This window comes from Telmatherina bonti (genome assembly GCF_933228915.1).
Source record: "Telmatherina bonti genome assembly, chromosome: 7".
Classification (NCBI taxonomy): domain Eukaryota; kingdom Metazoa; phylum Chordata; class Actinopteri; order Atheriniformes; family Telmatherinidae; genus Telmatherina; species Telmatherina bonti.
In genome coordinates, this window is record NC_136625.1 from 16,582,826 (window position 1) to 16,609,705 (window position 26,880).

Genomic DNA, 26,880 nt, shown 5'->3' on the forward strand with positions numbered 1-26,880 from the left:
AACCACCCTCCTTCCGTGTATTCAGTCACACCCAAGGTTGAAATTTGTTCTCTTCCACTGTTCTTTTACAGGTACTACAAAACATAACTAAAGATGAAGCCGCGGTATGAAACAGGACTAATGGCTAGCTTTAAAATATAGCACAGAAGGCCAGTTTCGTAAGGAAGCAAATCAGTCAGTCCAAAATGATTTATTTTGTAAAGGGGGAAGTTGGAGGAAATGAGAAAAACATGGTGCGCTACTAAATGATATATTCAAATGTACATGACATTCAAAGGGTATTACAGTTATCACTCATATTTTCCACACACAAAGTCTTCATTCCAACATGTTTTCCAAATGTAAATGGATAAAAAGTTCATATAATTCTCAACATAAAAATATGTATCAACACAAAAGAAAAACCTTGGGATGTTGAAAAGAATTAAAAAGTTACATGCAGTATGCAGACTGATGAGTTCATTCAAAAAAAAAAAAAAAAAAAAAGGTGAATGACTAACATCTCGTTAATTTCAGAGAAAATTTTGAGGTGAATCCTTCTGCCCTTATGTTCTTACATCATTAACTCACATTAGCAGAAACTGTATTGTTTGAGTCTTTTATTCACTATAATATAGATCAATAGGAAATATAAGAAATTGCTAGTAATGACAAGTTGAGTGGTCTTAGCTAGCCATTACAAACAGCACGTATGTGTTGAGATGCCTCATGAAAACCACTGCCAAAAAATAAATTACATTTGCCAAAATCTAACGCACAGACTGGTTGGGGGGGGGTTGGTCTTGATGTAGGACCAACCGGCTGGATGACTAGTCAAACACAGTGTGAATGAAGCTCCTCTGGGTGTGTGGAGTCCAGAGATACAGCTGTAGAGTGAGTATAAAGGTCCCAAAGTAGAAACTGCAGTCTTAACATGTGCCATACTTAAAATGTAGAGGAAAACACCCATACACTCATCAATATGATGAGCAGAAAAGTCCCAAACCAAAGCTTTGAAGTCTTTATTTTTGCTATCGGGAGAGGAAAAAAAAAAATACTCGAAAACAAAAATAAAACACAAAACGGGAGAGGGAGGGAAGAAACAACTCCAGATATTACGCTGAATGCAGAGAAGATGAACTGCACGAGTTGGGTGAGACACTCTGGCACAGGGGGTTATTTCCTGGAGCTAGACTTCTAATATCCAAAAAGTACTGGTCTGGAGGACCCATATTGGTCAACGGGTGTCCATGAGATGCCTACAGCAAAATGCCTCAATAGCAGCATCTTAGCAGGCTGTCCAAGAGTGACGCTATGTGCTTCCTGTTGCCTGGCTCTCCCCTCCCTCTGAATTACCTGCAGAAACAGTAGCAGAAACAAAAGTTGACAATGGCAATGTAGGAGTGTGGCTTTAATAATCAATGTACGCAGAAAATCTGTTGCTGTTTAAGTGTTTGCTCCTGGTGTGTTTCAGGTCATCCGATCACAAATGACAGTTTGTTTACACCCCGCATCTCAATGTGTTTCCATGTGTGGGTCACATCACATGATCACATGTTTCTTTCCCTCGCTTTGCAATCAATCAGTTGTGGTGGCCAAACAAACATGACAATACTAACAAACCGACTTGTGCTCCGGCAAAATCTCACATTACATTCAGTGACCTAGTCATTTCAGATTCAGCTGAATCTTATCAAAACTTGGCAACCATTTTACTGGGAATGTACAAGGAGGATGGGGCTGCACAGTGGCATAGAGGTTAGCACTGTGGCCTCACAGCAAGAAGGTTGCTGGTTCAGGAGTGAGTGTGAGAAATGTGACAAATAGCCTGAAAACCGCTCCCGTCACTATTAGAAGTTAATTTAAATACTGTGTAATACATCCAAGAGATATGTGCTCTTTGTAATGTGCAACAAAAGCCAACATTTTTCCTTTACTCCAGCTCTAAAGTTGGAGCAAAAGTTGGACTAACATTTCAATAAAGGCAGTTTGGTTTGTCATTTGTCATTATTTTCACACAGCTGTCAGATTGCTGATGGAAAAACTACAGACAACAGTGTGATATTTCTGAAAGCTGAAATCTAAGAGCCTAATACAGCTTTTAAAATGGTTTAAAAAAAACAAAAAAAAAACAAAAAAAAACAAAAGAGAGTTCAGATCATTTGAAATCAAACTAACTGGAAAATGAGAAGACAACAAAGGCAATAGGTTTCCCTGTCAGCTGGTGTTTCAGTTTTTGGTGGAGCTGAAGAATCCCCCTCCTTGTTGAAATGGTTTCTAGGACTAGCTTAACTTCTATAAGCAGGAGAGCTGCTGTGATCTACACCTCTGTTGACTGACAGGTTTTTATAAAACACAGATAGTTTAAGAGATATTTGGGGTCAATGTCAGTGCATAATTGGAAGAAGGATTAAGACTCACTGGGAACCTTTCATTTCCCTTCTGTAATAACAAGAGACCGTCAACTTGAGTCACATTCATCTTTTATGTGTTTGTGCAAGAGAACATATTTTCTCTTCTGCATATATTAACGGCGTTTGCTTCATGGTTGACATCGACCTGGTGCTTTCAAGATAAAATGGAGATAAACAACTCTTCAGTCCTTTGGTTAAAAAGAAAACAAAAATTGTTTCGTTTTTCTTCATGTTATACCAATAAAGACCAATTCCTAAATCATTCACTACATTATGTAATGTATAAACATGAACCAGTCCATCTTCTACAACCTCCTAATCCAGTTCAGGGTCACTGGGAGGGTGAGGTGAGCTGCCCTGGTGGTAGGTAGGTTGTGCACTGGATGGGTTGCCATCCTTTGGTCAACAAACAAACAGGACAAACAAGCATGGATGCTCACACTCTCTAAAGTCAGTTTACAATCACTGGTTCCAGAGTTCCCAGAGAGGACCTATGCAAGCATGGGAAACTATGCAAACTTCAGAAAGGGCCCCAGCAATAATTTAAACCAGAAACCTTCTTTCTAAGAGGCTGCACTGCTAACCACAACATTGCCGTGCAGCACGTAAACATACACACAAAGAAACATTACTGACTTGTAGCAGGAGCAGAGACTGCAGCCGAGGCAGAGGCTTTATCTTCTTCGTCGCTGTCATCCTCGTTGGATTGCGGTACCTCTGCTTCAGGGATGGTTGCTGTTGGGGTCTCTGTTTCCTGCTCCGCCCGGCTCTTCAGGGCTAAGATACGATGATGTAACGCAGCAGCCAGCTGACCTATGTCTTTAGAACTACCCTGAAGAGAAGAAGACAAAAGGTAGATGTGCTTCAGCCACATAGACATTAAACACACACATTACACCTCTATTTGCAGATGTTTGCCTGAAAAGATTCTACCCTTTAAGCTCCCGCAGATGTTTTAATGTCAAACATCTGAATAATGCAGTTTAATAACAGTAGCTCAGCAAAAAGACGGAAAAACAAAGGAAAGTAAGCTATGTTCCTCAGTTTCTGTGCTTAAAAACAAAATTACCTGGACACTCTTTCAGACAGAAAAAATTAATTGGATGGGAGTTTTTTTTTTGTTTTTTTTCTCCTGAGAAACTGCTAAATTAAAATAGATGCTTATGCTCTGCTTTTAAGAGCTGATGCACGTTTGTGTCTTTTGCAAAACAAATAAATAAATAAAACAGATCTGCTGTTTAGTAACACATACCGATATTAAAAAGACCTTGAACCCCTGGTCTTCTGTGTCCATGGCAGTGATTCGCACACTCTTCTCGCTGGCCTTGTCCACCTGCATCTGGGGCCAAAGTTTTGTGTTGAGGATCAACCGCAGGCTGCCCTGGGTCCTCATCACTGAAAAGACACACAGCAGCATTAAATAAGAGCTTAAAGTAAACCATTTCTAGTTAGTCAATTCTCCAGGCCTTCATAGTACAGGATATAAGAGTACTGTCAGTAACAGTATACAGTGGACATAGTGCCGTGTAGTGCAAGGTATGGCTCCCCCTTGTGTTTAATATTAGGCATCATAAGAATAGGGATCATACACAAGAGGATGATTATTTATTTTATTTAAAATATTTTTTTATTTTATTAATGTTTATTTTATTATTTACTGAGATAACACTTATATAAACTCTGCAAAACCCAAACACAGCCAAGAGAGTTTTCAACCATAAAAATAAAAATCAAGGAACACCGATTCTTAACACCAACCTTCCTTTATGTTTTCACCCTGTCCAAGTTTCTATAGGTGCGTTTACCTAGACGGGACTGTAGTGTGCCATCATCTGTCGAAGCCATGTCATTGAGTCTCAGCAATCCTCGACCTCTCTCTATCCACGACTGAGCCGTCTTCTCAAATACATACAACTTGCACTGCATCTGTAGTAAAATACCAAAAATCAGGTTTGCTTTACATTCATGTTTTTATTTACTTCAGGGGTTAAATCCAGAAAACCAGGCGGTTCTTCCACCTGTAAAACGTTGCTTTCTGATTCCTCTCCAGTTTTCACATCGACTTTCTCTAAGATGCACTTCTTGGCTGTGGCTTTGGTGTACGCTGCTGCAGACTCCTCCAAAGACTCTGACACGCTGTTCACTGCTAAGATAAAACACAGGGTGAATAATCTGAACCTTGTTCTGAGGGTTTACTCCGTCTTACTGACTGAAGTTATAGAGTAAAATAGACTGAAGGAAGATCGTTTACTGACTGAAGTGAGAGCTGGTAATTAAATATTTCCCGAGCTGAGGCGTCTTTACAGCAACCTAAAATCAGTTTACAGTCATAGCCTTACTTGTGTTAAGATGTTTATTATTCATGAAATTCTCATTTGAAATATATAGATGTACTACAATGGCCTTTTCTGTGACAACTGCATGTTTTTTTTTAGTGAACAGCTTCTCCAATCCTTAGATCTTGTTTTTGTTGTTTGTGGTCGTCAGTAAAGTTTAGCCAAGTCTCTTGCACACATTAATGAGCAGTCAAGCCAAATAGCAACCATTTTCCCATAGTCAGTTGGAATGTGTTTTTACCCTTTTCCGGTGTGGTTTCCTGTGATGAAGGTTCTGAGGCGGGAGCAGCTGAAACCTCTTTATTTTCCTCGATTGAGGTTTCACCCTTTGGAGGACTCTGAAACAACAAAGCTGATCAGTGGATGTTCAACAACTGCAAAATGTTGACCAAACATACTTTGATCTGTTTTAACTTACCAGAACTCGTTCGGACATATTCTGCCCAAAAACAAATTTCGCTCCACTGTCCGCACTGTTTGTGGCATTTTTTGAACTAAAAGTATGAATCAGTGAGTACATGGATGTTAATAATGAATTAAATTGGACAGCTAAAAATATGTAAAGGATGACACAGTTTCATTACCTTGGGGTAGAGATGTACTGTAAGAAATAATTAGTGCCTTCTGATTGAGAGTCCAGTTGCACTCCATCTTTTGAATTGTTTTCTGTACTGTTCTCATCCAACTAGAGGACAAAAAAAAAACCCCAAAAAAACAAAGACATGGGAAGACATCTAACGTCAGGAAATGAGGTCACAACCCACTACAGGCAATCTTCAATTAAGAAGCCAACCCAAAACCTTTCCTTTCCGTTCTAAAAATAAAACACAGACATGCATAACAGTTTGACAATGTGAGCAATGATGGACATCTTTCCGCTGTTTATCTGACTTCTACATGTTGCATAAAATCCTTTAAGTCATACACCGCTTTTCACTAATGTGTTAGCACTGAATGTGTCAATTATCTCCCCTCTGTGCCTTCCTTTACCATTTTTCCCCAAAAAATAACTAAGTCAAATCTTTTTCTTAATATTTTTTTTTTTTTAACTTTCAACCCAGCACAAACATATATTCATATCTCATGTCTTGGGCTGGACGATATGACAATCAGAAGTGGCAATTCCTGGTCCAGAAAGTAAAATCCTGCCATGTTTTTGGATCTATCTGTACATTTAGAACAGGTGTTTTCACTAATAGGGTCTTTTACCTGGTAAATAAACTCTGCTCATTGAATTCATCTCATTTGGTGACTGGTCGGAACAGCTGCCGGAGAGGACTTTTACTTTCTGGACCAGCAATTGCCACCTCTGATGACGATATATATTGTTTGGACGATGGAAAATGTCTATCGTTTCATATAGTTGACGCCACAATAAGGTGCTTTACTGCAGTATTTTCCGTCAAGATGCGCTTTACTACATGCACACTGCAATATGAAAACAAACATGGAGAAAGACGGTAGCAGAAGTGTTTCAGAGCAGGATAATTCACTAAAAGATGACCAGCCAACCAAAACTGATGAGCTTGTTAATAAAAGAGGGGATATTTCTGTCTCGTGGATGCGATTTGGATATAAAAAGACCGACGTGGAACTGACAACAGACTAGCTCACAGTCCCAACAACGGACTCCGACACAACTCATTTTATCACCTGCGCAAAAATTAGGATACGGCCATAGTTCCTGCAGATGGAAAGAGATCACTGCTGCCGTTGCCAAGCACATCTGACACATAACTGATTACTGACACAAAATTACACCAACAATTTTATAGTTATGTATATCGCTATGGGATATAAGATGAGCTATATCAGGATATGAGATGTTGGTCATCTCACTCAGCCATACTCATGTCTGAAATTTACACTAAAATAACAACTTCACTAAAAGGCTCACCCACCTTTGCTCTGTCTTTGATATTCTGACCAAACACAAAAGATAATGCTACATCTGCCTCTTTCTTCTCTTGTCTGCCCCCATCTTTGTCACCACTTGCTCCATCTTCCTCATTTTCATGTTTCTAAAAACAAGAAACATAAAAAAATACACCAGAGTCAACTTCTATGGGCTGCCACTTTTTACTACGTGCAACAATACAATTTGTGGTGCATTAATGAAATTTATAGACACTTTTATGACTAACTGAATTAAAATGCAGTAGCTGCATATTAACGTTTTTTCTTTTTTCAAAACCACAATTCATTCATTTTTATAGCAAGTCATAATATCTCAAAGTGATGTTTTTAACAATGAAGCTACTATGAAACAAAGAGATATGACACATTCAAAACAAAACACGTGCACACACCACAGCTAAGCTTGCCAACAAAAAAATCTTATTAACAGAAAATGAATTAATCTCATGGCAACTTGACTTAGAGCAAGTGAGACTACCAAATCTTGTAAAGGAGAAACTTTCTCGTTTTTTTATAATTTAAAACTGGGAATGATCTCACAGTTTGACATGACTGCTGCAAGTCAAAGAAGTTTTACATTTTTTCCAGCACATACTATGATGCCATGTCAAATCAAATTCTTCCTGTTTGAAGGAAAAATAAAAGAACCTTGTGCAGTGCATCTTGATAAGGTTGACAGCTCATGTGTTCAACATATGAATAAAGCTATTTCCAATCATTAATTAAATTTCTATTCACTCAAAATAAACATTACTTGCTAACCAATTTATTAAAATAAACAGTATAATTATATCTATCCACCTCTTGCCAACAGCTAATTAACTCTGCAGTGATCTCATTCATGTGTTGGTTTTTACTAAATCTGTTTTTGCAAAAAAAAATACAGCTGTGCGTCATTATTTCTTAAATTATCTCTATTTAACTGACATGTGTATAAGTGTACAAATTAATGATGCAAGAAAATGAGCCACTACTTTAGTTATTTAGTGGGGTGCTGAGAGCAATGTTTAAATATATTTATCAAAAACAGTGGATGTACTTGTTTTGTTTTTTTGCTTCGTCTTGAAAAAATTGACTTTACTTCAGTTAAAAATGAGGAATTTGAGGTAAAACCAGAACTGTGCATCTTTGTCCTGTAGACTGATAGTGTTAAGTCATATCTGTGCTCTCAAAACAGACTGCCTGAGAATAAAAGGACAGGACTTTAACAATAAAGCATTTCTGTGTGTCTGTGTGTGTTTAAAGTCAACACAAATGATCCCCATTTTTTACAATTTGCTACACAGACAAGTTAATTTTCCATCTTGGTCTTTTGAATTCAGCTGCAGCATCTCCCATATATTGTCTTGAACCATAAGGTATGCTTAAGAGAAAACATATTCTGGACCAAATAATTTTTCTAAACCCCCAAGCTTGAGTTGATATTCAGGCTCTCCTCACCAGTGACTTGGCCACTATAGCTGAGTGCTCTTTGTTGTTTAGGAATAGGGACTGGGTCACAGATTCTCCATCTGATGACTTTTTCACACCATTGGTTCCACAACTGGAATCTATAATTGCAGACAGAAAAGGAAATACTTTATAGAGTTGTTATCTGTAAAACAGTCATTGTAATAAGACACATATCATAAGCAGACTGTTCAGCATGGAAACATCAACACATTTCACTATAATTACGCTAACTTCACCTGAATTTATTTCTTTATTTTTCCATCTCTTTCATAGATAGTGATTATGTTTAAGATGAGATTATAAGTCTTTTTATTGAAGAGGTTGAGTAAATAGTTATATTGAAACTGCAACATGATTTTGCAGCTGAATGACCTGATAAATATTTAAATTATTTAGTCATGTTGCATCATATTCATACTGTAATTCTGTCATTAGTGGTCTACTTGTTACAGAGTTAGAGTTCCTTGTAAATACAAAATTCTGCAATGCCGATTTTAAGGTTGCTATAATTAGCATCCCCTGTTTATTAAGCCTATGTATATGTTACACATATGAAACTCACAGTGATTTATCAACAGTCTAATTATGATGTGGGAAACACAATTTTAATATTAAATGTAAGTGTAAAGCGTATTATTGCCCTGTATGTTGGCTTGCTGCCAGTCAAGTGTTTGTCTTGGTGTAGATCTACTCATATATTTTTAGTCACATGACATTATTAAATCATACATAATTTTTTTCCATTATAGAAATGAACAATAATTTCTGAAATATGAGAATGAAGTGCTAAAACTTTACACAATTAACAGCACTGGTGTCACACATGCTGAGTATGCAGCAGGGCCCATGTCTATAGTTTACTGGGAATTATGAATGATTTAGAATTATGCAAACATCATAACTGACCAGTAAACTAATGCATTTTGCAATGAAGGTGCTCACTATGGATTTTTTTCTAGTAGAACAAGTGCTTCCACAACTGAGAAATATCTCATTAAGAGGGTTTTGTCTCTACTTGATCACTTCCTGGGAGTAAGATCATCAGACTTGAAAACACTGGTTGATTTGTAGTTGCAGTAATGCAGACGTTTGGACTTCAGAGTACACTTGAAAACAGCCATTCAAAGTCAACAGTTTCAGACAAATATGTTAAACCAAATGAAAAGAGATTCTGCAGTGGTCTCCCCTGAAGTTTTTGATTATTGTTATGTGCAATGTTGTTGGCTGTATCAACTTTGCTGTTAACTCAATTTAGTATGGAGACATTTATTCTTCTTAACACACACAAACTACATCTCAGTGGTACATTATCCATTTGGGAATGAACTGTGTATCTGGAAGTGTGAACATTCACTTGCGTTATCACTCATTAGCTTTTTTTGGCAATATAACTTTGACACCAGCAGTTCAGACTTTCTAAAAACAACCTGAATGTGTTGCGTTTAATTTAGCCATAGTATAAGCTGTACTCACTGGACTCTATATGTGATTTAGAAGGTGGTGCCTGGAGTACTGCAGGGCGCAGGACACTGCGTTGCTGCTCCTTGGGTTTTTGACTTGGGACACCTGCAACAGAGACAATTCGTCTCATGTCTTTTAAATGCAATCGATTGTTCTCAGTCTTAAAGTACAGATGTATAATATTCTGCAGGTGTTATATAAAGTGTGCAAAACAGGGGATACACTTTTTTTTTTTTTTTTTTTTATCTGTACAACTTTTTTTTTTAAATTTATTATCAACATAACAAAAATGTAACTTAACCACCAACCTGAACTCGGTGCTTGTCCGTGTATAAGAGTTGGTGGCTTTAAACGGAATCCCACAGGTTTCTCTTCTGGTGAGATGGAGCACAAGAGGTAACAAAGATTTTGCCTTAAAATAGATGTGTTACTGTCTTACACTTCTCTAATCACAGTGCCAGTTACCACAGCAACCCTCATACAGCATCAAGAGTTGTGTTGCAAACCAATTCTTATAAAGTAACATGGCAGACTCTTTGGCCTCTGATCCAGTTCTACCTCTGTCTCTCCCACTCGCTGGCTTTATTAGCTTGGCATGACCTGGCCTTAATCAGTGCTAAAAAAGAAAGTGTAGCAGTACTTTTGAAAACTATTTCCACTTTGACCTCAGGATTTGAAAGATCACCCTAGAGTCTAATAGATACTAACCAGGTCTATCCAGCAATTTACACAGAGTGTGTGTGAAGTCAGCCTGCCATTTAACACTGATAATGGATTTTGTGTGGTCTGCCCTTACTAGCAAACCACCATAGTGCTTTTAAGATCACAGCAGCAAGAGCATGTTACACTTCATATACTGTCAAAAGCACAGTTGTTACATTTAAATTACATCAAACTTACTACAAAAGATATGCAAATTAGAAAATATGACTTAAGTTAAATTTCTACCACAGAAAAGAATTAAGGATGATTAATGAATAAGCAAAGCTGCTGCAGAGGTGAGATGTGCAGCTTGCACAAGAGGATTGTTTGCAAGACTGGCTGTTCATGCTAGTAGCTTGACATAATAGTCTAGCTTTCTGCATACTCATGACTGTTAAATTTCCTACAAGTTTAAGCTATCCAGCCTTGTTTACACTTCTAAATAGTGCCACTCTTTGCTGTGCAGTCTTATTATACTAAAGAATATGTTGTGAAATACAACTGGGTTCATGCCTGAACTTTAGCCAAGCAGGGTTTCAAAAGCAGAATGGAGCAAGTGCAAGTAGGTAAAAAAATGCATTCTGATGCTACCTTGCATCAGAATGCATTCAGACAACGACTGTCTAGAGGACTTGGTTCTATTGAGTGGTGAATTTCACACCTTCATTTGATTTGCTTTGAGGGTCCATTCACATCAGGACAGTTCGCTAGACTCAGTCTGATTGGAGACTTGGCTCAGTTGTAGGGGGATGTATCCATGCGGCCCGAGATTGTGTACACGCTGCACTTTGGTCAAACGAGTCAAACTTTTACAATAATATATCCCATTCCCACCAAAGGGGGCGCTGCACTGGTATTTAGCAAACGAGAGAACACGACCCGCATAAAGAAGAAAACTCTGTTTCCTCCTCTTGCAAGTTAAACAGAGCGCAAAACTATCACTGTTTCTGTTTTTTTTGTTGTCTTATGCAAGTATACTGCAGAAATACACTGCAACAATGGGCACAGTCGGAACAACAAGCGAGGCAGAGGACTCTTAACACAATCGCTACGCATTTACCCACAATGCAATGCTACGCCAAATGCAGAAAGGGACTGTCTTTGTATTCCACTTCCTAGTCCACTTGAACCGGGCCGAGATCTGCGTTTATAGGCGGACTAAGTCAGCTTCTTTGGTCCGAATCAGAATTCGTTTGGTGCATTCACAGCTCCCCAAATGAAGCGGACTTTCGAAGCAAACAGACTCGGATTCGAATCAAAAAGGCTGATGTGAATAACCCCTCAGACTGCACTTTACTCACGAGAACCCAACCGCCTTGACAATGAAGTAGTTACAACAACAGTTCACCTGGTGGCAATATTGCCTGGAACAGCCTCAAACCAACAAGAGGAAAATCTAGCTGATAAATTGGCCAAGACAGAAAACTACTCATTGCATATAAAATATTGAGCAACGCGAACTTTGTGCAGTCACTGAGTTTTTGTTTTTAATGTGGTATTTAAATGTAGCGCACTTTATCAGAATCTCTACAAGTACCAGGAAAAGCAGCAAATTGCCTGACATGTTGCTCTATGACACATACTATGACACTTCTTCTCATTGGTTCACAGGACGGTAGGCTTGGTTTCACTGTAAGAGTACGTTACCAGGTTTACCTTGCTAATGAACCAAGACCCCCGGTTTTGAAAAAAGTTCACTTCTCTGGTTTGCACCAAAGTCTGAATGAGTGTTCACACTATTCCGAACAAATTATACCATCTATGGAAGACTAGGGGTTTTTTTTTAAAGTGGACCAAACTATGCCAATATAAATGCGCCCTTACAGCACCCAAACATTAATATAATAATAATAATAATAATAATAATAATAATAATAATAATAATATACCAGCTTCAGAAATTTGTCTGCTAGTTGAACTTGTCATTTGGAATATTTATAATTAAGAGGTAAGCTGTTGGATATTTTCACAGGTTACTAAAAGTCATGATGTCCCAACCATGAAAGGCATGTGTGAACTACTAAATTAAAGGAAAAAAAAAAAACCCCTATCTGGCAAGTTCTGCAAATCAGCTTTAGCATGCCAGGATAATGCAAAACAAAAAAAGTTCCACTTTTTTTCCTGCTTTTAATATTGTGTGATTTGTTAACAATAAATGACAGAATTCATCCATTACTTAAAAACTGCTAAACCCTGACTAATACACAAATCTGGATCAGAGGTTATTCTGACTTGGCTCTGTCATTTATAAAAGCATAGGTAATACAGAAAATACAAAAGGGATTATAAATTGGGTGAACTCACTGTTTCAAGAAACACCTGCATTCATATTTAGCAGCAATGTTTGAAGGGATGGTTACAGTAGCTCAGGCATAAAATGCTTCAATTTGTGCATGTTCAACTGCACATGACTAATCCCTACAGATGTTGCCTAATGGTCTATTCCACCACTTACAAACTCAGAGGTATATTGACCGCAAGGAAATGGGTTCACTAGTCAGGATGTGGGAATGCAGAAACTTTACACTGACTGGCAACCATAATTTGAGAGCGCAAACATTTTCAAAGATCTCTCAGGCATTTAAACCCAGGATAGGAGAAACAATTGTAAGTCAATCTGAAGAAACTTATTGAAATTTGTTGCCTTAAACTGATGTAAAATTCTATGTTGACCTTTTAAGCTAAAAATGAACACTGACTGCAGAAAGCTTAAAGCTGTGGAACTAAACAAGGTTTAGTTGCCTCACCTGGCTCAGAGTCAGAGTTCCCAGTCGGAGACTGGCAGAAACTTGAGGGCATGAATACATTGTTCTTGGGAACTGCAAAAGTAGCAAACAGACATTACTCTCAGCATACAAATCCATGTGTGCACCAAAAGGATGAATCAAGAAAAGAAAGAAAAAAAAAAAAAAGCTCTGTTTAGTCACCACATGTTCTTACCAGAATGTGGGGGTGGGAATGATGAGGTCCGTTCCCTTTTCACTGGGGGAGAATAGCTTCCCTCATCTTTATCAGAATCTGAAGTTGATATGAAAAATATAAATAAATAACACCCAAGTTTTTAATTTAAAAAGAAATTTATTGTGAAAATAAAGTAACAATAATAATAATAATAATACAATAACAACCACAACATTACAAGCAGGTTAGGATAGGTTCTTTACCTTCACCATCTTCAGCACTCGAGCCCTCAGCAGATCGCTGCAAAATAATAAAAATTCATCTTTTACTTGCAATGGACCCAAAAAGAGCTGTATAAGTCATTAAAATGAACAGCAACAAAAACAGGTTTACTTAAACACAGTACCATTCAGTTCCAAGTTGTTATAACTCATAAATAGGATTAAGCAGGACATGCTCTGGCTATTCACAATAACACGTTAACCAGTTAATGGCTGAAGATTTGACCAATGGATATTGAATGTGTACATGTCTGTAAATATGTCAGTTTTAGCCATGAACAAGCAAAAAACTTACCTTCTGTGCTTTATCTTTTTGGAAAACAAACACAGGGGGCGCTATGGCAGGCTTGTCTGTTAAGAAAAAATGTAGGCTGGTCATCCTGGCACAAGCTTAAAACTTGCAGTAAACCTGTCCATTTGATTCTTCATTATTTGTAGGTAAAAACAAGTTCTACATAAAACTAATAATTTGAGTTCTGTTACAGACCGGAGTACAGTCAACACAGCCATTTAGTAGTTACAATTTTAATTGAAATTAAAGTTCAAAGCTGAATGGAAAGTGAAGCTGAAAATAATTAAAACAATAAGACTTCATTATCATACATTTCAGACTGAAAAGACAGCCATTAGAATATTCATTATGTCAAAGCTTCCAGTGAAAAAACAGATCAACAGAAAATTGAAGTGTGTAAACAAATGACAAAATACATTTTAAATATGTTTCATAACTATAAGCATTGGCTTGAGGTAAGTTAACTCCAAAACATACAACATTTAACCATGTTGTCCTATTAATAGTCCATGGATCAATTAAATTAAATGGTTTGGATGTAAATTTGATAAACAATATTTCCTATTGTAAAAGAAATTAGTATCAATCATTAGGGAACAAGAGTCTAATCAATCTATCTAGAAAAGCAGGACCTAAATTTACCCGTTTAAGAAAACAGCAAAGGATTTTATAAATCTGGCTAAATCTATACGTTGCTTTCGTAACAGCAAGATAATCAATCGACTAGCCAGGTAACAATTTTGTTGTCCCTCAGGTCATTTACAGCAACCAGCTTCACGCCGTTACCTCTATAAGATGTGTAATCCAATAACGTTATCAGACAAAGGTTTTCCTGTGTCCGAGTGGGGCCTATTACAGCAGGTGTAGCATCGCTGTCGTTACGAGCCTGGCCGGGATATACAAGTATGCAATAAGAGCCGAATAATCAGCAACACAGAGCCGAGATTGTTGAACAATCAGTCCTGACAGAAGCCCTCGTGGCTCATACTGTTTGGTTGTGTATGAAGCACGTTTGGTGCATGAACGCATGAAAATATTGTGACCTATTTTCACCAACCACCTTTGTGGCCAATTGTGCTAAAGTAATTTGGCTAATAAATGAGAGAATTCTGTGTTGATATTTTTTCCCCAGGCATCCAAGTGCTCCAAAGATATTCCCGGCTTATGTTAACCAGCTACTACTTTGACTAGCTGACCCCTTCCAGCAAATAGTCGCAGCCACCGGTGGTTCCATAAAGCCGTGCGTAGTTTAGCTTGCGGGCTATCGTTAGCATGCTAATGCGCTCCAACCTACATGAGTCATCTCTCAACATTTTAAAACATACCAGACGTCTACATTAACTCAGTGTTACAAATGAACACAAAGACAAGCGGATCTGGGCGTAATCCACACACGATTCAATTAAAACATTAAGTAAATTAGAGCATTGTGTTGACTGCCATTTTTCACCGTACGCGCCGAAAAGAGCGCTGTGCTACTCTGCAACAGTGCTAACTGCATGGAAACAGAAGCATGATCAACTACAATAGCTTATAAACAGAAAATCCGGCGTTGGAAGCGTATATCTGTTAAGCCGTAAGATGTGCTTTTCGCCATGAAACCTGCAAGCTTGAGTTCCAGTGCACAGGAAATTCGCTAACCTACCACAAATGGCAAGACAATATTTGCTATAAATAGCCGAGTGTTAGCATTAGGAGGTAAGCCGGCTATATACAAGCGGCAATCGAGGGCGTTCCGAGGCATTCCAGGTATTACCCATAGCCCAACCATTAGCCTTGTTAGCCAGTTTGCTAACGTTGTAGTTTTTCCAAACCCTCCAAAGCTACATTTCTCCTGTAATCCTCGTTATCATGCGACCGACGTGCTTCTTTTTAGTTGTCAAATACTCAGACAATATATGGGTAGCCTTTACATTGCAGGATGAGTTGTATTGTTTTTCTCACACTGCTACTTACTCACCTTCGTTTGCCAAGTCCGCCATTTTACTTCGACGCTCACACACCCACAACCCACCGCGCAAATAACAAGCGCGAGGCACAATGTTTTTAGTGGCAGACTGTACACTGCCACCGTTTACACATGGACAGGCCACTAAACTAACATGCCAGGTCAAGGGCCTGTTAAGGCCACATCTGTAATTTATTCCAGACTTGTAATAAAAAAAATAAAGTTATCACACAGGCAACATGAGTTTCATGTACATGTATTTACATGTAAAGGACATGTACCTAATGTAACTTAGCACACAGATACAGAGTGCAGTCAAATGGATGTAAAACAACCAAAGCTGAAAAAAGAAGCAAGAGGATCTACAATTCACAACAACTGCAAACAAACAAACAAACTGCAATGCAAAATGTCTAGCCTAGTACCCATAGTTATCGGAGCACTGGGGCAATGTGTCCAATGCTGGAAATGTTTTGGTCATTTCAATGTCCTCTGTGGCTTCTTTTGGTCATTTTTGTCACACGCTGGGATATTGTATGTATTTTAACACATGTAAGAACTCTGAATATTTCGAACCCTGGGTTTTAATTACATAAATAGGCCCTATTAGCAATCTGTTAATGCGTAAAGGCATCCAAAACAACCTAGATGTGAACTCAAAGTGTCTGCAAAGAAATGCCCTGCAGCTTAAATGTGACACAAAACCAACTGGATTTCACACCAGTTCTGAGGGTTTGCTGCACAGAAGATTGTCTGCATATTGTCTCCGGAGCAAGACCTCCTCTTATTCATAATTATCAACTTTTTGTATTTTTTGTATTTTTGTATTTTTTATTCATTCATTCATTCATTCATTCATTCATTCATTAACTCTTTGAGTCCTCTGCAGGTTTTTTTTAGGCCTCTTCTTGGAAAGTGGATACCTGTAATGAAATGCAAGCACAAAGATTTTCTGAATACTTTAGGAGTAATTGTAAAGAGAACTGCTTTAGGTTCACTTAAAACCTTTTGGGATTAGTAAGAATATCTTGTTATAATGATGCAACTGTAGCTCTAAACCTTTATCAAATCATAGTGCAATATAACCTTGTTGTTTCACAGACCAACTCTGATGAAGTGAAACAGAACAAATTTAGGGTTGCTTTAGTACAGTTCAGGTGAGTCGTTCAAAATAACCATTTTGGCAGAGTTTGACACAATGCTCTCAAAGTTACCCCAATCAGGGGCTTCAAGTTTGAACAAGTTAATGTATAAAAAAAAATGCAAAGAGGTGCAAAAATGAACACGATACCTTAGGAAATAGATGCAAAAACAACCCAAGCAGTGAATAAACAACCATTAAGGAATGCAAAGTTTCCAAAAACAGAGTGGCAATAAAATTCATGGGAAAATGTTTAAATATCAAAACACAACACAAATAAACAAAATTAAATACCAACAACTGTAACATTATAAACACATAAAAATAAAGAGAAACTAAACTATAACAGTGATGCCAAAAAACAACCAAAAGTGAACACAAACAGAGGCACAAAACAAACTGACTCCAGAGTTATACAGTGGCATAATACCAGGTTACCATAATACAACAGAAAACCAGTGATAATGATGCAACACACAACATGCATTGTAGGAGACGTGCAACGACTGCTAGTTGTGTCTGTATAGTTTGTGCTTGGTGCAGGAAGCTCTAACACTCCTATGGGGATGTGTTTTCTACTGCAGCAAGCAGCCCTTTTAGTTTTCTCAAATGTCTGTTAGGCCACAAAAAATCAATTACTTTTCTCCTTTAATAATAACAATTGGTGTTGCATTATACATAGTTCAAAAGTCTGATTAGCCACCTTCACAACAAGCTTGAACATGTAAGGTTTGTGCTTTTGAACGAACAACTCATCCAAATATGTGGGTAGTGGCCCTAAAATTGATATAAAAATCCCTTGCCATGTTTTTCTCTTGATAGTGACTTTTGTTTTGAGATTCAGGTGTGTCACAGTTGTAGGACTGGCACCTAATCGTCACAGGTAGAAACATTTGATAGGCAAATATTTAGGAGATTCTGGAGTCAGTGGCGATTCAGGAAAGTGGGATCCTACTTCAAATTCCAGGATGACAACACTCCCCCACAGAGTCAGCCTCATTACAGATTATCTCCAGAATTTGTGAGTACAGAGGTTGCACTGACCTGCTGGGAGTCCAGACCTCAACCCAACTGAACCCTTACGGCATCAGCTTAGACATGAGGTACGTACTATAGAGTGACCAACACAACCATGCAAGTTTATCTTCAATAGCTCCTAACCAAGGAATGAGATGCCATCCCAAAGCTAAATGTGTGATTTAACTTGCGCTATGCAAATGTTCAATTATGGTGCTCATTTCACAGAAGCACAGTCCTAATAAGTTACACCTTGTTGTAAAGGTTATGTATCAATGAGGTCTAATACAATACCACTTAGTATTATTATTATTGAGAAATAATTGGACAAGCACAAGTTTCCTTACTTTTTGTGCTAAATTTACACATTTTAACCTGCCAGTTTGAATAGCTTTACCTTGCACAAGAAGTTACACACTCTATGTGACATCACAGATTTAAAATTAATTGTCCAGCTGAAAGTTTGCCCTGAGCAGGACAATATTTTCAAATCCTCTAACTAATCTAAAGTTTTAAACTTCACAAACTTTCTCATCATGTAGTGTTTAATAAATTGCTATAATTACAATAATTCTACTGTGAACCTTCACATAGCAGGTTGTGAGTAATTTCCCTTTTGACCTCTCAGACAGCTGCTCTACTTCAAAATCTCAGTTGGTTTCAGATGATGGTGGAACTTAATACGACAACTTTTAAAGGGTGTAAGATCACTTGCAAATCAAGAAATTAGGGAAAAAAAACATGTTGTCTTGTACATGCTTGCATTTAGGAATTAGCTGTGTAACTACACTGTTTTAATTAAGGAAGTCTATCAAACACAGTGCACACATTGCCAGCCTCATTATACATTTTAAAGGCATGTGTGGAAGTTTTAAAACCTGAGCTATTTACAATAGCTTGTAGCACCTTTCTCTCCTTAATTGGTAAACTAATAGTTTTTATGGAGACCACATTCACTGTACTGTGATTTAATCATGATCAGTCCCCAGCATTGTAACCAAGATACCTTTGCACACAAATTTAACCCTTTTAAGTCTGTTTGGCAGACATATAAACTGTTTCATGTGCATATTTGTACAGTGTCATGTACAGCACACGATCGTGCGATCTTTTTATCAATTGCAATGAGCATAATCTGCCACTAGGTGGCACACTGTCATTACACAGAGGAGAACTAATAGAACTAAAGATGTCAGATGTTCAGTATCAGACTGCAGGGATGCTCAGGAAACATTCAAAACAATGTGCTATGTTTTTCATGCTTAAACTCATACATCAAACTTATTGTTGATGCCTCTTTCACACAAATTATGCACAAAAAGTAAGGAAGTCTGTGTCTGATAGATAGTTCTTTGGTGTAACTTGGCAATGAATCCTATGCAGCTAAAAAAGCCTGTTTATTTCACATTTGAATTGAGTTAAATCTTTGCCAAATCATTTGTGCCAGTGCCAAACATCTTATTCTGCTATTGATACTTATATGCAGTAATTTATTAGAACAGGAACCTCAGTTGCAGAAATGCAGTAAAACCCATATACAGCCACAACAGGCTGGCACCCTATCCTCATGCTTTTCTTAGTTTTATATCATAATTCTGAGAATGGTTTATGACGAATACTACACTGTAAAGGGTCAACATTGTCGTTTCACATGATGCAGTTTGGTCACAGATTGGGGGGAAATAGAATTGCCATTTACTGAAGAATTACATCTCATTATCTTTCTGCACAAAACTTGCCCTCAGTGATGACAAGCTTACCTTTACAGTACTCCACCATAAGCTGTTTCCCTTGTCGGCAGTGGGAAAGGAAATTTGGCACAAAATTTTTTTTTTCTCAAATGACGGACGATTTAAGAGGTGAAACAAACTAGCTTCCCAACAGTAAACACAGATAAATAATCCTCCAAACACACAAATAAATTTAAAAAAAAAAAAAAAAAAAAAAAAAAGGTTACAAATCTCCATAAATGGACCAAACTGATGTTATTAGAAAAAGTTAAAAAATACTTTTTAAAAAATGCTTTATTATTTTTGGGTAATGACATTAAAAGTAATTAACATTGAAGCTGATTTTTACTGCTGAATTAAAAACATTTGTTTTTCTCTCAACTACTTTAAAAGCTTTCTCATATTTTTCTCATAAAATTTCTAAAAAAGAAGTTGAAGCAAAAACACCATGCCAAACGCATGTTCAATGTTAATGTTACCAAGTGGTGAAATTCCAGATAAACCAACATCAGAAACATGATTTTGAAAAATGAATGGAAGAAGTTGCTAATAAATATATGCCTGCTATTTGCTCTCTTACTTATAGTATGGTTAAGACACAGTGAATAAAGCCCAATATCTGCAAAGTGTTTTTTTTTTTTTGTAGAATGAATCATCCTGCAGATTTCCCTCAAGGCCAAACTCAAACAAGCCGTTGCATGAGTTTAAGCTGTCTGTCACAGATGTGGCCTCATTTGCCTGCAAAAGCTCTGCTTGTGCTTTGGCCGTAACCGTTTTGCTTTTTTATTTTGTATCCAAATGTAAAACTCATGTTTTTTTTAACACCAGAGTCAACATTTCATTTTTTAACATTTAATTGGTGGCAGAACAAGGATCTCTGCTCTTCTCAACCTTTAACATTACTCCAGTATTTGCACATTTTTTGACATTCCTGACAAAGCTGCCTGTGGCAGGTTCTGGAACATTATATGAGAAAGGTGTTTCATCTAATCTATGAATGCATGAGAGATGGGAAAAACCAGACTTCATGCCCTATGGATCAGTATAATTATATATTTTGAGGTTAACCAAAATGTCATTTCTTCTTTTTACTTTCTTACATAACAGCCCCCCCACCCCCACCCCTCCCAATATAATTGTAACTGATAACATCAAATATATTCCATGGGAATTTCTCTGAAAAGCAAGAGTAATCATAATTAGATAATCATGAAATTCTAAACCACATCATTTGTTTGTGGTAATCTTGGACATTTTATCTTATCTGATGCCTTTGGAAGACGAAAATTTCACAACGTCTAAATAACTGAACATCCTAAAAATGAGTAGATGTTCATTTTGGTACAGGCATGTATGAAACCTTTGGTTAAACTCTGGGTTTTAAGTCACACAAAAGGAGTTAACCTCTTAACCAGGATGTTATCACTATGACAGGTGGATACCAGACTTGCTTCAGAACATGTTATGTAAGGGATCATTTCATGTAAAGGATCATTTCCTGCATAATCTGTTTTTGGAGAAAAGGACAAATAGGAGGTGGGGGCATTGGTGTAGACACCAAGAAGGCCAATTTTTATCTGAATAGTTGTGGTTGTCTAGCATCATGAGAGACATAAAAAAATAAAAATTGGAGCTATGTGTAAAATGAAGATTGATACATAATAGGACATAAACAACACAACAGATGCAGAAACAGACATTCTTTTATTACCATTTCATGGAAAATATTTGCTTATTTTGAAACTGGGAGCAACATATCTCAAAAGCTGAGACAGGGATAGCAAAAGGGTCAAAAGGTTGTTGAAGGGTTGTGTCTGAAAAAAGGCTAAGACTGACTAAAATGTGACAACAATGCACCTGTAATATATTTATTCAACACTGTAATTATAATTAGATGAAGTCTGATCTAGATGTGCATTGATACATGAGGTTATAACTTACAAGTGGCTGCGACAACAGCCGCCACAATTTAGGATTGGTACATCATTCTCTACAGTTTTGTGCAATCGTCACAGTGTTCAGCTGGTTCTCCAGTTTATAAGTCTTGATCTGAAAGTCTTACGGCTTCCCAGCTTTGTATGCACCATTGTTTTGTGTATCTCCTACTTTATTCAGTTAAGATGCTCGTGTCTACTTTTTCAGCAACTTGGTTATGGTGTTCCATATTCTTTACCTGGTTGCTACTAACACCCCATGGCTATTTGCTGGACTGTCTTTGGGGTCTTGCTTGATGGGGTAGACCCTGGACTGTATTGCTCTTCACCCATCTTTTTTTCTTGTCTTGCCATGAGTAGTGCATCCACATTGTCTTTCAGTCACCTTCGAAGCCAGAAAATATGAGTTTGTTCCCGTTCAGTTACTAGAATCTAAAAAAAAAATACAAGAAGAAAAAAAAAAACACTTCTGGCTTCAGGCAGGGAGTTGAAACTATACTCCTTATGATAACTTTCCTCAATGTTTAATCAGATTTTTCTTTTCTGGTACATTGCAGTTTGCAAATGGGTGTTGTAACAACAGTAAGTGTTCATTCAATGCCATTACCCAGTTTATAACACGTGAGACAGCCCCGCGTTCATCAATGCTGTAGTTTTTTCATATGGTGTGCCAAAGTAAAGAGAGTCAGGCATTGATAAATAGCTTCTCAGACATGTCTTCTTTTAAATGCATGTTAAATGACAGCAACAATGAAGGGATAAAACAACATATCAAGTTGTCTGCAAGGAATGCTGAGGACAACATGGTGTATCATTACATGAACTGAGTCCAAGTCTCCCTGGCAGTGGACCATCATATTCTGTCAAATAGTCAGAGCCATTAATCCATCGGGATTCTTCAAAAACACAAGCCAGGAACCGAGACGTGCACTGCCAATTTGTTTTTTTCTTCAGAAGTTACAGGTTGTCTTGCCAATGAACGTTCAGTTCATTGTGACTGTGATGAAACCCACAAATACAGCAGGAAACTCTTTTACAGCAAGATCGGGATTGCCCAACACTGAAGCAACTTGTGAATAAATCACTGCAAGCCATAAACAAATCACATACTTAAGAATCAGGGTGGCCTCTTGAGAGAAATAGATAATTCTTTAATTCTTTAAAAACATTGCATTCAAGTTTGTTTTAGAGTAGTAAGCAACTGAAGATAATACCCATATCCTGCAGTCAAATAAAGTGAAAAGAAAATGCCAAAGTGATGGTTCAGTGAGTGCAAGGAGATAATATTAGCCCAGGCAAGAAGCATAAACAGGCAGCAGTCCTATCAGATATCCACTCAGACGCTGAAGGCTCATTAACGGTTGTCACATAAAGTCCAACAAAAATCCTGCCGAAAGTGACTCATTCACTACCTACAGAAGTCACAGGAAACAATCTGAGTGGATGCGCAACATGGCAATGCTGACACAACAGCTATCACTAGTTATTTGGTTAAAGTATATAATGCATTACCATCCGGAAGACTTAAAACCTAGTAAGCTATAGTAATTCTGCAATATGTTTATGATATCATTAGGGGAAATGTTGATATCTTAAAGGGTTTTGTGACATGTAGAATTTTTGTTGTGATGTCGAGACATGTCAAGCTGTGTGTCTGTATTAAGAAAGAGAAAATAGAAAATCTAGAAAAGCAGAGTCATTTTTAAGCCTTTATAGAGTAACTGTGCCACTTTGCAGTGTGGACCAACATAGCTGCTGTGGTGTTAAAACTCATATGTATGTACCTTCTCTGCCTTATGAAGGTGTAGTCTCTTTTTATTGCTTTAGTAGTGTCTTTAATGTCATCACAGTTAGACTGACTTGTTGAACATTGAACAGGAAGTTTTGTTTGAGGAGATCTCATCAGCTGTAGGGGTTTCTAAAGTTTAACTGCTGACAGACATCCATGCACTGCTCTGTTGTATGCATGTTTGATTTAAATGACATATTTCTCTAAAAATAATGGAGAATGATTTTTACTATGCTGTCAGTGTTTAGACTATGGGAAAATTAATTATTTATTAGCTAAAATTAGGAGCATGTAGTATCATTACTCTCTGCAGTTTACACTGATTTGCCATCCGACCCCCACATATACTAAGTGGCTCCTCCAAACACCCCCAAAAGACCCCTGACGAGTCAGGGTAAAGATGAAGAAACATCTGAGGGTGTCCTGGAATATCAGGTTGGTAACAACAGAGTCTCTGGGTTATTGTGGGGTGGGTTCTTTGTAGACTGGGTTTGTAGAGCCCATTTGATTTATGTCTGAGGAGTTTGCAGGCTTGGTTGCCAAAGCTGGGGAGTGCAGTTGCTGTATGAGAGGTGGGGGGGTTCACATAGGATGCAAGTGAAAGGTAGTGTGAATACCACGATGTGGGTTTTCCCAGCAGAACGTGGCTTTGTGTTTCTCTCTTCGCCTGTTCACAGTGGTTATAATCTTACGGCTGATCAGTCTACATTTTTTTGTGACTACAAAGTGCAGTGACTTATTACTTATTAACTTTTATTTTCTTCTTCCAATCAGTCCTAAGGGTCAAAATGGATGTCTCATGCTATCAGGAGAGATGAATGCTATCATTGCTGAGACAGCCCACAGTATTTATGATCTCATAAACTTTTGTATACAAGCCATTGGGGATTTTCAAACAATTTCTTGTAAATGAGCTGTGGCTTAAGTTTCCCTTTTATACTTTTTTACATTTACTATGTGCACATCAAAAAGTTCCCAATTTGAAAACTAAGTAAGGGACCACTTTTATTTGTGTTTGATTGTTAAGGTAAGTCAAAAAGTGGAACTAAAAGACAAATGTCTTACATTTAGTATAGTATTTAGTGGCTTGGTGATCATATTACCAGAAGATGCTCAGAAATGACTTTGCAGCAAGTTTCTACAGTTAAGGTGTGATTCAGTCTGTTAAATCTTTCAAACCTATTTCTCTGGAAATATTAACTCACATTATATGTGGGTGCGTTGGTTATTTGTTTGTGACATATTCATTCATGAGAAATCTGTCAACAATAACTTTTTTTTAAGGAAAAAAGGAAGAAAAACAGAAAAAACAGAGTTACAGGAGTTATAGTTGACAACTTTCCAAATACTATTAATATACTCTCAGAACATTGTGTTGCAAAGTCGGCGTTTCATTGTTTTTTATTTTTATAAGTAACTGAAATGGTGAAATACTCTGTACTAAAAAGATAATCTTGAAGTCATTGTGCAATATTTTCCTGCTTTGTCTTTAAGCCTTGAGAAAAACAAGAACTGAAATGTGAAATGATTTTAGACTTCACCAAATCAAGCTTATATAGCTCTAGTTTATTTATTTATTTATTTATTTCAAATATTCTAATTCAGTGTTTATCAACCAAACATTTATCAAACAAAGGACGTGCCCGGACCGACCGCATCTCAACTACCACTTACAGACTTGAAAGAAGCTTGAGGGGCTCCCTCAAGGTCTTTTGCCAAATCCCCGTTTTTAGTTTTGACAGACAGTTCTGAACTGGTGCTTTCACTGTGAAAGGTGGGATTCTACCTGTAAGTTAAGAGGGAAGATCATGTGGTCAAGAACAAGTCTAAGCAGACTGCCCAACCTGTTGTTTAATGTAAAGCTCATTAAATATTTGATACATACTTCGGTTTGCACTTCAGTAGTTGTGTGGGAATAATGAACAAAAACAGATAAACTATATCTACAATATTGTTTTATAGCCCCCTCTCAGTGAAGAGACCACCAGTTTTTACTGTTAGGTTCTGTCTGAGCTAATGAGTTTTTAACTTGTTCCTTACTTGCAGACAATAAATTATTTGGTTACCTAAAAATCAAAATTATTTAACTTAAGAAACTATTTGAGCCACAAACAGCAGTAACCTAGCTGGTTTATTTTATCCAAACCTTCATAAAGAGTATCCTGGATACTATGTAATCTCGAGGAAAATGGCAGTCACAACAGCATTGTCACAGTCAAAATGCTTTGGTTTTTAAGCTGTTTTTTTTTTTTTCTTTTAAAGAATATCCTAGTTTTCAAGAATGGACAGTTTTCAATTGGAAGAGAGAAGGAACTTTTTCATCATTTTTTATACTATGCCTGTCACACTATTGGGATGTAAATGATTATTAGATCATTGGAAATTATAGCTCCAAGGGTTTTTACAAAGGTCGTTTCCCAGAGAGACCCAATGTGTGACAAGAAAATACCCCTGTTATCACACCTCTGCTGCCGTTCTGGGCCAGTGACTCAAAGGGAACTGATTGATGCTATTGACACAAAACTCTAAATCTTTCATCTGTACGTTTTAGCAAAAATAAAGATTTCACATTAAGCCTGTTAATGGAATAGTGTTCAGTTTGGATTTCTTTTAAAAAAAAGTTGCTTCAGGCTACCTTTATCTGTGTGTACAACAAGGGATGGTAAAATCTTACAAGTACAGCAATGAAGTTAATTCTGTAAATGTCTAATTTCTAAATAAAAGAAAATTGATCATGAGAGCACTCCCTCCCATGGTATTTGTCCAGTTTACATAAACACTGGTCCACTTCCATGGATAGTACAGTTCATTTGGGGGAAAGTGCATTTGCACTCTGATGCAGACCAAAGAAACAAATTCTGGTCCTCTTAGGGTCCATTCACATTTGGATAGTCCGCTAGACTCGGTCCGATTGGGGACTCGGCTCAGTTGTAGGGGGGTGTATCCATGCAGAACGAGATTGCATCCATGTTGCACTTTGGTCACTAGTATTTAGCAAAAGAGAGGACAAGACCCGCGTGAAGAAGAAAATTTCCTTTTCCATTTCCTCCACTTGTGAGCTAAACATGGAGACAAAATTATCCCTGTTTTGTTGTTTTTTAACTTATCTGAAACAAGTACACTGCAGAAATACACCACTGCAATGGGCGCAGTATGAAAAACTGATGAGGCAGAGGGACCTTAACGCCATCGCTACCCACAATGCAACACTACCCCAAATGCAGGAAGTGACTTTTTTTGTAGTCCACTTCCTGTAGTTGCTCCACCTGAAATGGGACTGTTGCTCCTTGTGAGATGCTACAACTGGGTAATGTTCAGGCAGTTTGGTCTGTTTGAGGAAAACGCATCCTCATAGCAAATCAACCCAAATAAAGTTATGAATAATTCAAATTCCCTACCCAATCAAACTAAGTAAATACTCTCCAAAAAACACATGTGGTCTTTTCTCCACAATCACAAATGCTTTGTGCATTCGTCTACACTTCAAACCTTCAACCATTTATTTCTACTCACATTGACACCAACGACAAAAGCCTGTAATTTATATTTTCTTCTTCTCCAAGCACATCCAGCTGTCTTCCTGCTA

General features: G+C 37.5%; 1 protein-coding gene across 5 annotated transcripts; it reads right to left on the reverse strand.

Annotated features, from left to right (window-relative positions):
- Nucleotides 1-208: 208 nt before the first annotated feature.
- Nucleotides 209-15,771, reverse strand: ranbp3b (RAN binding protein 3b; the record flags this gene model as incomplete). 5 transcript variants are annotated; one of them, XM_079243481.1, is made up of 17 exons in its annotated part: nucleotides 209-1,335; nucleotides 3,030-3,225; nucleotides 3,646-3,788; nucleotides 4,199-4,319; nucleotides 4,412-4,536; nucleotides 4,971-5,067; nucleotides 5,148-5,223; nucleotides 5,314-5,414; nucleotides 6,631-6,750; nucleotides 8,087-8,196; nucleotides 9,572-9,664; nucleotides 9,868-9,933; nucleotides 13,009-13,080; nucleotides 13,202-13,279; nucleotides 13,426-13,462; nucleotides 13,739-13,794; nucleotides 15,696-15,759. In XM_079243481.1, the coding sequence occupies 17 exons, from the start codon at nucleotides 15,715-15,717 to the stop codon at nucleotides 1,292-1,294; spliced, it is 1,557 nt and encodes a 518-aa protein (XP_079099607.1). In that variant the 3' UTR covers nucleotides 209-1,291. The 5 variants fall into 5 exon arrangements, with proteins under 5 accessions (XP_079099607.1, XP_079099609.1, XP_079099608.1 ...); XM_079243483.1 differs by having other exon boundaries at nucleotides 4,412-4,539; nucleotides 15,696-15,749; XM_079243482.1 differs by lacking the exon at nucleotides 6,631-6,750 and having other exon boundaries at nucleotides 4,412-4,539; nucleotides 15,696-15,771.
- Nucleotides 15,772-26,880: the final 11,109 nt, after the last annotated feature.